Here is a 16,704-nt window from a genome sequence, read left to right on the forward strand (position 1 = left end):
GTGCATTCTGCTTTCCTTGGGTGTTTGTATTATGGGCTTTGGGCCTTCACGTGGTTCTGAACAATTTTTTAAAAAAGATATCTTCTACCAGTTGAGGTATTGAGGCCTTTACATACTTGTTGACAGTTGAGGTATTGATGCCCTTCAGTGTTTGTTGAAAGGGAAGTTGAATTCTCTTGTTAATAGTTTTTGATAAATTTATTGAGTATCTCCTAAGGTCCTACGACTCTCAAACCTAGTTGTCCTCCAGCTGAGGCAGCAATTAAAACTGGGCTTTTTGCTTGACTACTTTGCTCTTTACAAACTCCTTTTGACCAGGGTTACAGAAGCTTGATTCTGAGTGTAATTTCTGAAATTATAAGGATAGTTTGGCACATTCTATAATATTATGTTGAAGCATTTTCCCAGTTAGATCCAAGTTCCTACCCTCCATTGTGTTGTGTGGCCCTACCACCATGCTAAATGAATAGATTTTGAACAGATGTAGCAACTGAAAACTGGGCACCCATGAGGTGGTGTGGGCCACCATCAGCAGCAGAATTACATACAAGTACAATCTGTAATCTCATGGCCTGGCATATCCCCCACTCTACCATTATCATCAAGCTGGGGGATCAACCCTGGTTCAAAGAAGAATAGAGGAGGACATGTCAGGAGCAGCACCAGGCATATCTAACAATGAGTTGTCAACCTAGTGAAGCTGCAACACAACACTACTTACATGCCAAACAGCGGGAGCACCATGCTATAAACAGAGTTAAGCAATTCCACAACCAACGGATCAGTTCTAAGCTCTGCAGTCTTGCCGCATCCAGTTATGAATGGTGGTGGGCAATTACACAAATCACTGGAGAAGAAGGCTCTACAAATATCCCCATCCTAAATGCTGGGGGAGCCCAGCACATCAGTGCAAAAGACAAGGCTGAAGGAATTGCAACCATCTTTAGCCAGAAGTGCTAAGTGAATGATCCATCTCGGCCTCCTCCGGAGGCCCCCAGCATCACAGATGCCAGTTTCAGCCAATTTGATATGCCTCACGTGATATCAAACTGCTGAAGGCACTGGATGCTGCAAAGGCAATGGACCCTGACAGTATTCCGGCAATAACACTGAAGACTTGTGTTCCAGAACTAGCCATTCCCCTAGCCAAGCTACTCCAACACAGCTACAACACTGGCATCTACCCAGCAATGTGATAAATTGCCCAGATATGCCCTCCACAAAACCAGGACAAATCCAATCCAGCTAATTACTGCCCCTCTCGATCATCATTAAAGTCATGGAAGGAGTCGTTGACAGTGCTGTCAAGTGATGCTTACTCAGCAATGACCTATTCACCAATGCTCAGTTTGTGGTGGGGTGGAGGGGGGTGGCGGTGATAAACTCTCCACTGGCTGGAGTCAGACTTAGCACAATGGAAGATGGTGTGGTTGTTGGTGGTCAATCATCTCAGTCCCGTACATCATTGCAGGAGTTCTGCAGGGGAGTGTCCTAGGCTCAACCAGCTTAAGTTGGTTCGTCAACAACCTTCACTCTATAAGAAGCGGGGATGTCACTGCCAACTGCACAATGTTCAACACTATTTGCAACTCCTCGGATACCGAAGCAGTCCATGCCCACATGCAGAAGGCCTGGACAATGTTCAGGCTTGGGCTGATAAGTGGCCAGTAGCATTGTGCCACATAAGTGCCAGGCAATAATCATCTCCAATAAGAGAGAATCTAGCCATCTGCCCTGGACTTTCAATGGCATTATTCTCACTAAGTCCCCCACTGTCAACATCCTGGAGGTTACCATTGACCAGAAACAGAACTGGACTAGCCATATAAATACTGTGGCTACAAGAGCAGGTCAGATACTGGGCATTCTGCAATGAGTAACTCACCCCCTAACTTTCCCAAAGCCTGTCCACCATCTTCAAGGCACTAGTCAGGAATGTGATGGAATACTGTCCATTTGCCTGAGTGCAGCTCCAACAACATTCAAGAAATTCGACACTGTCACCCAGGGTAAAGCAGCCCGCTTGATTGGCATCTCCACCATTACCTTCATAATTGGCTCCCTCCACCACTGCTGCGCCATAGCAACAGTGTGTACCACATCTACAAGATGTGCTGCAGTAGCTCATCAAGGCTTCTTCGACAGCACCTTCCAAACCTGCAACCTCTGCCACATAGATGGACAGGCACACACCATCCTGACTTGAACTATATTGCTGTTCCTTCACTGTGTCGCTGGGTCAAAACCCTGGGAGTCCCTCCTTGACAGCACTCTGGGTGTAACTACACCGCATGGACTGCAGCAGTTCAAGAAGGTGGTTCACCACCACCTTCTTGAGGGCAAATAAGGATGGGCAATAAATGTTGATCTAGCCAGGGATACCCATATCCCATGAATTACTTTTTAAAAATTCTTTCAATTGAAATTATTTCCCAGTATTAATTTAAATGCTCAGATGACTTGTACTTAAAATTATTTGAATTTTACTTCCAAAAAAATTTCAACTTTTCAGGCTTGTTTAAGGTTTCAGTCAGACGTAGGCTTCCTGAATGATCTCGAGGACAAACTTCCAAGTCTAGCAATGTGCATGGGAAGTGTATAGTAATGGCTTAATAGTTATGTTAATGAGACCATGATGACACTAATGATGCAAGTGTGACCTCGAGGGCCAGATGACCAAGGTGGCATAGTGGTATTGTCACTGACTAGTAATCGAGACCCAGGGTAATGCTCAGGGCGCCCGGGTTCGAATCCCACCATGGCAGATGGTGCAATTTGAATTCAAAAAAAATTGGAATTAAAAGTCTGATTCTGACCATGAAACCATTGACGATTGTTGGCATAAAAAAACGTATCTGGTCCAGGGAAGGAAATCTGCCATCCTTACCTGGTCTGGCCTACATGTGACTCTTAAATGTCCTCTGAACAAGGGTTGGGCAATAAATGCTGGCCAGTGACACCCACATCCCATGAATGAATATTAAAAAAAAAGGCTCCAGAGAGCCAGATGCAGAACAATTTGTGAACACAGTTTCCAGAAAACCAGTACTTACTATTTATAAGACTTCATAGTGTAAACACTTTTTAGAAAAACTATATACTGACTATGTCAAGTCACTCTTAGTCTAAGTTAGACCTCCACAAAACATGGAGGTCACAGTCTAAAACTGAGGCCACAGATCGGTGACCCACTGTGAAGACCTTGAACAGATCAATTCCGCAGTGATGAGCATCAAAACCGAACAGGAGCACGGTGAGGGTACAGTGAGACATGCACAATATCAATAGATACTGAAAAGCCGCTACCCCTTCTACATTCTTTCCAATACATCCTGGGCCCACAGCAAGGACAGGAATGGAAGCACTGGCTGAGCCAGTTCTGGTTGTATCGAACCCTTCATATCTGCAAGGGAAAACCCAGAAACACCAGGTTTGTATACTTTTATATGCTGTGGGGGCCTTAGAGAATGAAGATCTGGGGTGGCAGGGCATCGAGGCAATTCCAGCATCATGCAATGAGATTATGGGGGCCCTTGATAAGTACTTCAGCCTTAAGAAGAGTTTAGTTATGGAAAGTATAAGATTCAGCCAGAGGAGCCAAAGGCCAGGTGAATCCATTAATTCCTCTATTAACAATCTGGTACGGAGCCTCAAAGCATAAGTTCTTCGCGAAATAAAAGACCCAGTATGCGGGTCCGGTCAGTAGAGTTGGATGTCAAAGGTTACAGAACAGAATTTAAGCTGGACACAGTGGCTGCAGTCACAGTCTTGGCAGACCATCTGGACTGGCTTAATAATGTGGAGAGCCAGTTGTCAAAAATAAAACTACAGGGGCCAGGAGGCCCAGACTTCAAAAGTGAAGGGCCAGATCCCTACAACCCTTATATATAAAGACAAAGAAATTAATGAACCTCTTTATACCCTACAGAGTCAGCAACTTTCTCTACTCAGCGGGTCAGGATGTTCAGACCTTGGCTTTGTACAATGGATCGAGGAGCCAGTGCAACATGACAGTGGAGCCATATTTAGGAATGAATTTCCTAGGTTATTCTGGGGACTAGGAAAATTTAAATGTGAGTATCATACCACTCTACTCCGAGATGCCAAACCATTTTGTTTATTCGCCCCATGGAGGGGTGCCATAAATGCTGATTGGAAGACCACCTTAACAGTATCCTGCTACGAGGAGTTATTTTTCCTGTTACAGTGCCTACAAAGTGGTACTCTGGTCTGGTGACAGTCCATAAACCGAGTGGCAAAATCCGACTCTGCATGGACCCTATACAACACAGCTGAATAAGGCCATCCAAAGGGAGATACACCCAACGTTCTCTGTTGGTGACAGTCTGGCGAAGGTGTCCAAAAGTGTCCTTTTTACGAAGCTGTATGCCAATGTGGGTTTTGGCAGATTCCCCTTGACCAAAAATCAAGGTGATTGACCATATTTCTCACTCCTTTTTGGTCACTTTTGTTTCAATCACCTTCCCTTCGTCATATCCTCTGCACCAGAAATCTTTCAACGCGCTATGTCCGACATCTTGGAAGACAAAGATGGCATTATTTGCCACATAGCTGATTTACCCATCCCTGGTGCTACTAAAGAAGAACACAGCCAGAAAGCCTGGGAGGTTTTAAAAGTGCTCCAGCAAGCAGCCTCAAGTTGAATAAGTGTGAATTTGGGAAGATCACCATATGATTTTTAGGTCACATTATCCACCTAAGAGGGATAATGATAGATCTCCAAAAGATGAAGGCAGTTGAAGAGTTTCCACAGCCCAAGACTATTGCTGACATTCATTTTTTTTTTAGGTATGGTCAATTGGGTGGGGAAATTAATCCCACACCTGTCCACCATTAATATACACCTTGGATCTGCTCAAGAAGGGTCAGCAGTGGTTTTGGGGAGTCAACCGGAAGAATGCCTTTGACAAGATTAAAGAGTTGCTTATCTCTTCCAAAGTGCTGACACGTTATGACTCCAAGCTGCCAACAATAGTAGCTGCTGATGCATCAGCAATGGTTCTTAGGGTTGTTTTGCGGCAGATCCAAGAGGATGGCAGGAGAAAATCGGTTTACTATCCTTCATGACCGTTAACTGAAACTGAGCAATGCAACAATTGAAAAAGAGGCACCAGCAATGACAAAGGCAAACAAAAATTTTTCCAATTACTTAGTTGGCTTGCAATTTTGGATTGAGATGGACCGTAAACCTCTGGTCATTCTTCTGGACACCAAAGAAATTAAAATGCCACCAAGGATATAGCGTTTCTGACTAAGACTCGTGTGCTACGAATATACAATGGAGTATGTCCTAGGGAAGAGTTGGATCACAGCCGAAATGCTACCGAAAGGTACAGTCGACCAGGCTACGTGACTTCATTTGAGCCTCCTCTCCAAGGTAGAAGCATATCCCTCAGCAATTACCGGTACCCTACCGCCTTTGCAAGCAAACGTCAGAAGGTCAGAGTTGCCCAACTGAAGAACACAGAATGCAGCCAGGTCCAAACGTACATATTGCCGAGAAGGTTGGCCTGAATGTGCCCCAGGCAATCGGGTGTTAAGACAATACCACGAACAACAAAGACATCTTACGATTGTTGACAACCTCCCCGTCTTTAATGAAAGGCTTGTAATCCCAAGAACAATGAGAGAAGAGATTCTCCATTAGCTCCACACTGGTCATTTGGGCATTACCAAATGTAGAACAAGGGCACAATTAGTGTGGTGGCCAGGAATTTTGAAATCTATTGAAGCATTTATTTTGACGTGCCATACTTGTGCCATCAACAGCCAGGGACCAACCGAACCATTGTTGCCTTCAACATTTCCCTACTCAGCAGGCCAGTGCGTTCAAGCCGTGGTCTTGTAGAAAGGGTTGAGGAGCTAGCCCAGGCCATGGTAAAGGCATGGAATAGATTTGTTTGACTTTGGTGGGAAAGCCTCTTCCGGTCAACTGTTAATCTCGCTGGTTGGAAATCAACAGACTCATTACCACAACCGGAGAAGCTGTGCTAAAAGCTTTGGAACACATCTACCCTACTCATGGCATCCCAGATGAGGTCGTGTTGGACAATAGTCCACAGTTTGACAATGAACATTTCTGACTATTTGCAGAGGAATACGACTCCACCATGTCACCAGCTCGTCACACTATTCACAGACGAATGCTGAAGCAGAACAAGGGGTCAAAACCATCAAGACATTGCTGAAAAATAACAATCACCTAGAGTTGCCTCATTGACATAGAGGTGACATCATTGTCGAATGGCTTTTCGCCAGCCGAATTGCTGATAGGCAATAAGTTGAAAATCAAACTTCCTTTGCTCCAGCATCAACTTAGACTCAACATCACTTTCTAAGACCATGATCGAGTAAGGTGCCATGAACAAACACAAAGAGAAGCAGCCCAACTGGTATAACCGCTGACACAGAACACAAACACTGCCCACTCTAGAACCAGGGCAAAAGTTCTGGTTCAGAGTCAGGCCCAAGGTACTGTCATACACCAAACCTAGCAGATGAGGTCACACCTTGTCAACACACCACTCGGAATTTTGTGAAGGAATAGAGAGGCCCTAATTCCCCTAGGGGCTACAAGGAGCCAATTCTTCTAGTACTTTCCCTATGAGGCTGATGACCTGGCCCCTGCCCCCTACAAACGGCCCCATAAATGACGTTCAATTTCAGGAATAGGGCATACTCCAGCAACCCCAACCGAGAATACTTGATGAGATCAGGGAGAGTTGAAGCACCTGACAGGCTCAACTTGTGACATTATAACTTTGGGGGAGATGGCGGGAATGTAGATAGTTTAAAAAACAGTTTAACTGAACAGTTTTGAGATTATATTTGGGGGAGTATGTAGAGTAAAGTAATGGGTTAGTAATTATGATGTTAATCGTTTTAAGTGTGACATCAAGGGCCAGATGACCAAAAGACTCCAGAGAGCCAGGCACAGTCTGTGTCCTAGAAACCACGTACTTACCATGAGGCCTTATGAATAGCTTTTCTAAAAGCTATTTATTTGCACTATATATTATATTTGGTCACTCATAGTTTAAATTAGACCTCCACGAAACAGGAGGAATGGAATATTTTTACTTCCCCTGCTTCAGGAGTATGAATACTGTGATAGTTTAAGATTAGCACAATTATCACTATTTGATTTATTGCTGTATAAGATTTAGTTATATTTAACAGCTTTATTGAGCCTGATGTTAATTTCAGATTTAAAGCATATGATACTGGAGTCTGAAAGCTGTTTTTGTGGTTTTATCGCACTTTGAATTTTAATTTTGCCAATCTTCAACTTTTGAATGGTATAGCTACCTTCTTAAAGCTGTAAGAGATTAGATTTAATTTTGGATATTTAGGGTATTCTTGCAAAATATCAGTATCTTTTATGAAGGATTGCCATGTTGAAAAAAGTGATGACTCTTTTGACTAGGAAGCATTGTCAATAATTGTGTCAAATCAAAGATATGCTCCCCTTTCCAGGGAGAGTCGTAGAAAGGTACTGCAGAAAGCTGATGGGTTGATGACAATATCACTTTGCTACTCAGTGTTTGTCTGTGGTCTAACATGGGCTGTGCAGATGAAACTGTACAAAAGCTGACCTATTTTTGTTTGTCATATTTTGTGTTCTGACATGTAGTGTATTCAAACAGCAGAAGAGGAGGCTGTGGCTTGGTGGTATTGTCACTGGACTAGTACTCCAGAGACCCAGGGTAATTCTCTGGAGACCTGGGTTTGAATCCCACCATGGCAGATGGTGAAATTTGAATTCAGTAAAAAATCTGGAATTATAAGTCTAATGATGACCATGAAACTGTTGTTGATTGTTGTAAAAACTCATCATAATGTCCTTTAGGGAAGGAAATCTGCTGTCCTTACCTGGTCTGGCTTATGTGTGACTTCAAACCCACAACAATGTGGGTGACTCTTAAAAATGCCCTCTGAAATGGCCTAGCAAGCCACTCGGTTTCAAGGGCAATTAGGGATGGGCAATAAGTGCTAGCCCAGTCAGCGATGCCCACACCCCATGAATTAATATATAAAAATATATATATTTTAAAATTATTGTTGCAGTAAGAATTTGTTGATGGAATTTCTTCATTAGGTTGTGCAGGTTTGCCTGGACTGTGAGAAAACATCATTTTTGCTGACCATGTTAGACTTCACTTCTGAGGTTTTGCAGAAGACTATTGTCTTTACTAATTGCGCTGAGGAAGTGGATCATGTGTTCAAAGTAGGTACAATGGTTAAAATGTGTATTCATCTCTTTGGGCATTTGGATCGAGATTAAATTTACTATTTCTACTTGATATGGTGGACTCCTGCTCTTGTGCAATAAAAGTGCCACGATGTACGTAAGTGTTTTAAAAACCTTTCAATTTACACACTCAATGCTGGGGTGTAAATTGTATTGAGCCTTGTATGTGTAACTGTCGAGAAAAATATATTGCATGGCGGTTCTTACGCATTGCGCTTGGGGAATATATTAGCATAGATAAAGGCTTGGTTGAACGACAGAAAATAGCAGGAATACATTTTGAGAATGGCAGGTTTACGAGTGAGGTGCTGCAAGCATCGACCTCAAGGGCCACAACTAATTATAATTTATATTATTGACTTGGACATATTATGCTTTGTCTTGCCATCTAAGGTGACTAATGACACATTTAAGTGAGAAAGTAAGCTGCAAGGAGGATGCAAGTGGTTGTAAAGGGCTAAAGGCAGATTCAGGCAAAAGGGTAGTAGATGAGGTAGAATTGGGGACATGAGGTCGTTTACTTGAATAGGAAGAAAATAAATAATTTTATTTTTAAATGGCAGGCAACTATTAACTATTGGTTCACTGATGTCCTTTAGGGAAGGAAATCTACCTCCCTTACCTGCTCTGGCCTACACGTGACTCCAGATGCACAGCAATGTGGTTGACTCTTAAATCTTCTCTGAAATGGCCTAGCAAGCCACTCTGTTGTAACAAATCACCAAAAATTCAATAAGGAAAGAAACCAGATGGACCACCTGGCATTGACCCAGGCGCTGTAAATGACAAGCAGCAAACTCAACCCTGTCGACCATGCAGAGTCTTCCTTACTAACATCTGGGGGTTTGTGCCAAAATTGGGAGAGCTGTCTCACAGACCAGTCAAGTAACAACCTAACATAGTCATACTCACGGAATCATACCTTTACAGATAATGTCGCAGACCCCACCACCATCCTTGGGTTTAGGACAGACCAGGGAGAGGTGGTATACAGTCGGGAGGGAGTTGCCCTGGGAGTCCTCAGCATTGACTCGAGACCCCATGAAGTCTCATGGCATCAGGTCAGATGTGCTTAGCAATAACCTGCTCGCTGACGCTCAGTTTGGGTTCTGCCAGGGTCACTCAGCTCCGGACCTCATTATAGCCTTGGTCCAAACATGGACAAAAGAGCTGAACTCACGAGGTGAGGTGAGAGTGACTGTCCTTGATATCAAGACAGTATTTGGCTGGGTGTGGCATCAAGGAGCCTTAGCAAAGCTGCAGTCAATGGAATCAAAAGGATAACTCTCTGCTGGCTATAGTCATACCTAGCAAATATCATATGACTCTTAAATCTTCCCTGAAATGGCCGAGCAAGCCACTCAGTTGTATCAAAAACTAAAAAGTCAGAAGTCAGCTGGAGGTCAATCATCTCCATCCAGGACATCACTGCAGGAGTTCCTCAGGAAAATCTCCCAAGCCCAACCATCTTCAGCTGCTTCATCAATGACCTTTCTTCCATCAGAAGGTCAGAAGTGGGGATGTTCACCGCTGATTGCAGTGTTCAGCAACATTTGCGACTCCTCATATAATGAAGCAGCCCATTACCAAATGCAGCAAGACCTGGACAATATCCAGGCTTTGATTGACAAGTGGCAAGTAAAATTTGTGCCAGGCAATGACCATCTCCAACAAGAGAGAATCTAACCATTGCTCCTTGACATTCAGTGGCATTACCATTGCCGAATCCCCCACTATCAACATCCTGTGGGTTACCATTGACTGGAAACTGAACTGGACTAGCCATATAAATACTCTGGCTACAAAAGCAGGCCAGAGGCTAGGAATTCTGTGCTGCGTAACTCCTCTCCTGACTCTCCAAAGCCTGTCCACCATCTACAAGGCACAAGTCAGGAGTGTGTTGGAATACCCTCCACTTGCCTGGATGAGTGCAGCTCCAACAACGCTCAAGAAGCTCGACACTGTCCAGGATAAAGCAGGCCTTTTGATTTGCAGCCCATCCACAAACATCACTCCCTTTGCCACCAACACACAGTGGCAGCCGTGTGTATCATCTGCAAGATACATTGCAGGAACTCACAAGGCTCCTTAGACTTCCAAACCTTCCAAACCCATGACCACTACATGTAGAAGAACAAGTGGAGCAGACACATGGGAACATCACCACCACCACCTGGAAGATTCCCTCCAAGCCATTCACCATCCTGACTTGGGAATATCGCCATTCCTTCACTGCTGCTGGGACAAAATCATGGAACTCCCTTCCTAACAGAACATGGACTGCAGGGGTTTAAGAAGGCAGCTCACCACCACCTTCTCAAGGACAATTAGGGATGGGCAATAAATGCTGGTCTAGCCAGCGATGCCCACATCCCATGAATGAATTTAAAAAAGGAAAGATATGGGTGTACTTCTAGGTGAAACACAAAATTAACATGCAGGTGCAGCAAGTAATTAGGAAGGCTAATGATGCATTGGTGCTTGTTACAAAGGGGATAGGGTACAAGAATAAGGAAGTCTTGTGCAATTATACAGGACTTTGCTGAGGCCATAGGCATGGTTGCAAGCAACCAAGCTGTGGCTTACACCACTGACTGCATTTTTCACTAGCTGCAGCAGGAACTTTCGATCCCGACTGCAGTGTAGTTCCTTTGGCAAGATGAATAGCAAGGCCTAGTGACTAAGCATAGTTGAAGCAAAACTAAGCACCCTGTGTTGTGAGAAACTGAAGGCACCTTGAGATCTGCCATCAGTTCAGTGTTTCCAAGGTAATTTTTAATTAATTCTTTGGCTCCCCCCCATCATCCCGATGCTACTCGCGCACCTCCCACCCCCCTGCCAATTCCCCAGTGGCACTCAATTTTAAATATGTATATAATATTAAAGGAGATACTATTATTTCGGTTTACTAAATACAGATTTTAACAATGCCAGTCAATGCTAGAATATATATTATATTCATTCATGGGATGTGGGCATTGCTGGCTAGACTGGCATTTATTGCCCAACCCTAATTGCCCTTGAGAAGGTGGTTGTGAGCTTCCGCCTTGAACCCCTGCAGTCCATTGTTGTAGGAACATCCGTAGTGCTATATTGTTGAATGATCTAATCAGTTATTAAAAGCAATATTTATAAAAAGCTTTACTATCACTGAAAATTAATTGTAGCTACCACTGCGAATAGCTGCATGGGGAGATGATGACATAAGTGGCAATGTCACTGGACTAGAAATCCAGAGGCCCAGGCTAATGCTTTGAGGGCATGGGTTCAAATACCCCCATGGCTGCTGGTGGAATTTAAATCTAATTAATAAATCTGGAATAATAGTCTCAGTAATGGTGACCGTGAAACTATCACCAATTGTTGTAAAAACCCATCTGGTTCGTCAGTGTCCTTTAGGGAAGGAAATCTACTTCCTTATTTGGTCTGGCCTACATGTGATTCTAGACCCACTGCATTGTGGTTGACTCTTAACTGCTCTATGAAATGGCCTAGCAAGCCACTCAGCTCAATGGTAATCAGGGATGGGCAACAAATGCTGGCCTTGTCGATGATGCCTATATCCCATGAAAGATTAATGAAAAAAAAGTTAATAACTTCAAGTAAACTACAATTGTGCAACACTTCTCCTTAATGGAAAGAATAGGAAAATAGGAAATTCATAATTTTAAAAAAGTTTATGCTACTTGAGCTTCTACATAAATCCCATGTGCATATTTCAACCTTTATTTCACATTTTCCAGAATGATTAAAAAGTTAATTATAATCCATGTTCATTGCTTCCTGGTTACTGAGCAACCTCCTTGATGACTTCACAGCTAGTGAACTCCACAGTTCACCTATAGAGAGCACGATATTCAAAATCGCATTGGAATAGGGGAAAAGGACACTAAATCATTGTGGGCAGTATTCTCAAAGTCAGCAGCAGTCAATGCCCTTCACCACTGTCTGCTAAATCTGGGTCACTATTTCTTTTCATGCTTTTGTACATTTTAAATTAAGATTTTGGTAGATCTAAAGGATCCCATGGCACTATTTGATTTTGGCCTTTTGGCCAACTTTTATTCTTCAATCAACACACAAACAGATTGTTATTTCCGTTTTGCTGAGCACAAATTGGCTTCCAGGTTTACCTACATAATGATGACTACATATCCAGTGCAATTCATCGACTGAAATGTTTTGGCCATCCTGATGACATGAAGGGCAATTTTTAATTACATTCTACCCAAAAACAGAAAATAATAAAATAGAATTTATATTTTCCACCCAAATTCAGGGAAAGCTAGATAAGTATGTGAGAAAGAAAAGGATAGATAGATATGTTGTTGGGGTTAGATTAAGTATGCTGAGTGGAGCCTCATGTTGAGCATAGACCATTTGGGCCAAATGATCTGTTACTGTGTTGTAAGTTCTACGTAAACTTTTATTTTGGCCTTGGTCTTTTTTCCTTTTCCTTTCTTTCAACTTTATCTTTCATTCTGTGGCTTTCTGTGCATTTTTAAAAATATAATAGTGTATGGATTTCTGCACATTTAGAAATTTTTTTTGCTAAAGTAAATATAATACAAGGCAAGGCATCCCATCTGGTACTCTAGCTGAAAGTAAGTGAAATTTTAGAAGAGTAATTTGATTGACAGCTGAATCTGAAAGTCTTGTAACTATAGGTGAACTCCTGTGCTGTCATAATTTTAAATTTTTTGGTTTTCTTAATAGTATAGCCTATTCTTGAGCATCTTTGGTTGCAACTCTCTTCTAGGCTTTGGGCAGTAATTCAAATTTCTGCATGAAGGTGCATGAAGGAATGAGTATGCAAGTTAGCAATGTAATGGACGAGTGGAGTAAGAAATTCAACCCTGGCACACATGTGATATTAGGTGAGCATTTTGAATACGAGTTTTAAAATGTACAGAAAATATATATACTTTTTATAAAAAAAAAAATGTAGTTATAGGAATGTTTGCATTTTGCAAGCTGTAGGAAAAATTGTCATCTGTGTGCACTTTCCCATTCACCAGACCACATATGCCCCCAATCAGTGGTTACCATTTATATGTGCAAGATGATCTATCCGTTTCAAAAAATCACCTCTACTATATCAGGTATACGCACGGTTGGGTTAAAGAATCTTTATTCAGATGTATCCAGATTTCCATAAAAACATTATGAAACCTGATTGAAAAAAAATTTTGTTTGGTACTTATTACTGTGAAAGTGGAATGGTACATAACATCCAAATGTTGTCTTTGTTGCATGTCACATTGTCAGCCATTTAGGAGGTCCTCATTAAAATTGCTTGTTCACTGTTGGAATACAAGGCACACTCTTTACATGATAATACACCGCACATTTTGTAATTTATAAATGCTGAACAATTTTGTTTTGAATATTTATTTCCTTAACAGTTACGACTGATAACTGTCTCAAAGCATTGAGAATTGCAGATGCCACTTGTGTAATCCATTATGGCTTTCCTCCATGTTGGGAGATATTTGGAGCTCGCCTATGCTGCATGATTGACAATTTTGATAATCTGATTGTGGAGGTACAGAGAATTGTTTGGAAAAATGTATTTTAATTTAAAATGTAGACAAATATTTGAAAATGTTAGCATTGAGCTTCATGCAAGAGAGTATTCAGATTCAGCAGTGCTTCTTTGGGATGTTCTGTTTGTTTTGTGTACTAGTTCTAGTTGACTCTTAAACCTTGGAGGTGTTTGAGCAAGAAAAATACTGCAAAGCGTAGAAGTAGACAATTTGAAATGTTAAATCTGAAACTTTACCTTGTTCCTCTTTAGTTTTTATTCTGCTGGCAAAAATTTGAAAATTTGAGCCTTTTAAACACTCAGTTGATTTGTCTTGAACAATTTCAGTCGACATTTTGCCAGTCCAAGCCACTGTCATAATTACAGTTGCCTCCGCAATGTGTTTTTCTTATTTATTCTTTCATGGGATGTGGGAGTCGCTGGCTAGGCCAGTATTTTTATTGCTCATTCCTAATTACACTTGAGAAGGTAGTGGTGAGCCGCCACCCTGAACCGCTGCAGTCCATGTGCTGTTAGGGAGGGAGCTCCAGGATTTTGACCCAGTAACAGTGAAGGAACTTGACATGGTGGGGGCCTAATTTATGTTCCTGCTTTTCTCCTAAAATACACAATTTCAAAAACTGCTTACAAATGTTGTGCAATCTTCAAATCTTAAACTTTTCGAAAGCTTCCAAGCCCCTATATCCCTATAACTTGTACATAAGGTCGCTCAAATTCTACTCCACCATTCAATGAGATCATAATTGATCTGATTGTGACCTTAAACTCAGCTTCCCTGCCTGGCCCCATGATTCTTGACTTCTTGTTGATCAAGAATCTGCCTTGAATATATTCAATGACCCAGCCTCCACTGCTGTCTGGGATTGTGAATTCCAAAGATTAATGACCCTCTGCGAGAAGATATTCCATCTCCGTCTTAAATGGAGGCCCCCTTATTTTTAAAGAGTGCCCCCTAGTTCTAGATACCCCTGCAAGGGAAACATCAAAGTCCCCTGTAAATCTCCCTCAGAATTTCATGTTTTAATAAGATCATCTCTCATCCTTCTAAATTCCAATAAGTATAGGCCCAACCTGCTCAACCTTTAATCTGCTCATCCCAGGAATCAACCTGGTGAGCCTTCTCTGAACTGTCTTCAATACAAGTATACCGCTCCTTAAATAAGAAGACCAAAACTGTACACAGTACACTAGGTGTGGTCTCATCAATGCCCTGTACAGTTGTAGCAAGACTTCCCTACTTTTATACTCCATTCACCTTGCAATAAAGGCAAACATTCTATTTGCCTTCCTAATTACTTGCTGTACCTGCATGCTAACGTTTTGTGATTCATGTACAAGGACATCCAGATCCCTTTGTACCGTAGCATTCTGTAGCCCCTCTCCATTTAGGGCTTCTCTATTCTTCCTGCCAAAGTGGGTAACCTCACATTTTCCCACATTATACTCCATTTGCCAAATTTTTGCCCACTTACCTAACCTATTTATCCCTTCACAACTTGCTTTTCTACTTACCTTTGTAGCAGCAGCAAATTTGGTTACAGTGCACTTGGTCCCTACATCAAAGTCATTAATATAGATTGTAAGTAGTTGAGATCTCAGCACCGTTCCCTCTTGCATTTCACTAATTAGTTTTCCAAAGTGAAAATGACCCATTTATCCTGACTGTTGACCAATTCTCTGTCCGTGCAAATATATTACCGCAACATCATGAGTTCTTATCTTGTGCTGTAATCTTTTTAAGTGGCATCTTATCACATGCCTTTTGGAAATCCAAATACACTATCTATTCGCCCCCCACCTCCCCCTTTATCCGCCCTGATGGTTCCATCCTCAAAGAACTCTAATAAGTAGTTAAACACAATTTTCCTTTGCTACAATCGAGCAGAGTTAGTATGGTTTTATGATTTTCTAAACGTCCTGCCACTGCTACCTTTATAATGGATTCCAGTATTTTCCCAAAGATGGACGTTAGGCTAGCCAGGCTACAGTTTCCTGTTGTCTTACTCTCTTTTCTTAAATAAGACGATACGTGTATAGTTTTCCAATCTACTGGGATGTTTCCAGAACCTAAGGAATTTTGGAACATTACAACCAATGTGCCCGCTATCTCTGCAGCCACTTATTTTAAGCCCCCAGGATGCAGGCCATCAGGTCCACAGAACTTATCATCCTTTAGTCCCTTTACTTTTCTTAGAACCTTTTCTCTCATGATGGTGATTGCTTTAAGTTATTCCTCCCCTTTTTACCCCTTGATATTCTGTTACTGCTGGTATGCTTTTATGCCTTCTTCCATGAAGGCAAATACAAAATACTTGTCCAAAGTCTCGGGCATTTCCTGATTTCCTGTTAATTTCCCAGTCTCATTCTGTAAGGAACCAATGTTTACTTGAGCTACTCTTTTCCTTTTTATATACTTGTAGAAGCTCTTACTGTCTTTTTATATTCCTTGCTAATTTACTCATATCGTAATGTCTCCCTCTTTTTAGTCATCCTTTGCTGTTTTCCAAAATCTTCTCAATCTTCTGGCCCATTACTAAACTTTCCAGCATTGTATGCATTTTCATTCAACTTGATACTGTACTTAACCTCAGAATCCAATACTGAATTGTTATTGATATTTTTATTGTACTTATTTTAATTCCTAGGCCTCAGCATCATCAATGCTTCTTAGAAGGGGCTTAGGAGTTTACAATGGAGTACTTTGTTATGCCTGTTCAAAATTTTTGCTAGTTAAAGTAATGCCAGTTTATTCCTTATCCATATTAGTAAACCGGTTATGGGAGAAATGAATGAGGATGTTGTGGATTTTATAAATTGATATTAGAGTCTTAAGTAATGAGTTTGACACATGTACTGCAAAATGTTGAATGCTGTTTAGTACCTTCAA

The 16,704-nt window shown here is 41.8% G+C and overlaps 1 protein-coding gene across 1 annotated transcript in view; it reads left to right on the plus strand.

The window, feature by feature from the left end:
* The window catches only part of tdrd12 (tudor domain containing 12), a 181,373-nt gene that overhangs the window by 75,425 nt on the left and 89,244 nt on the right, over positions 1-16,704 (plus strand). The window contains exons 17-19 of the mRNA XM_041191689.1: positions 8,120-8,248; positions 13,032-13,149; positions 13,678-13,817. Coding sequence (XP_041047623.1) covers positions 8,120-8,248; positions 13,032-13,149; positions 13,678-13,817 — 387 coding nt within the window. The remainder of the gene's footprint in view (positions 1-8,119; positions 8,249-13,031; positions 13,150-13,677; positions 13,818-16,704) is intronic.

The sequence above is a fragment of the Carcharodon carcharias genome, chromosome 7, assembly GCF_017639515.1.
Source record: "Carcharodon carcharias isolate sCarCar2 chromosome 7, sCarCar2.pri, whole genome shotgun sequence".
NCBI lineage: Eukaryota > Metazoa > Chordata > Chondrichthyes > Lamniformes > Lamnidae > Carcharodon > Carcharodon carcharias.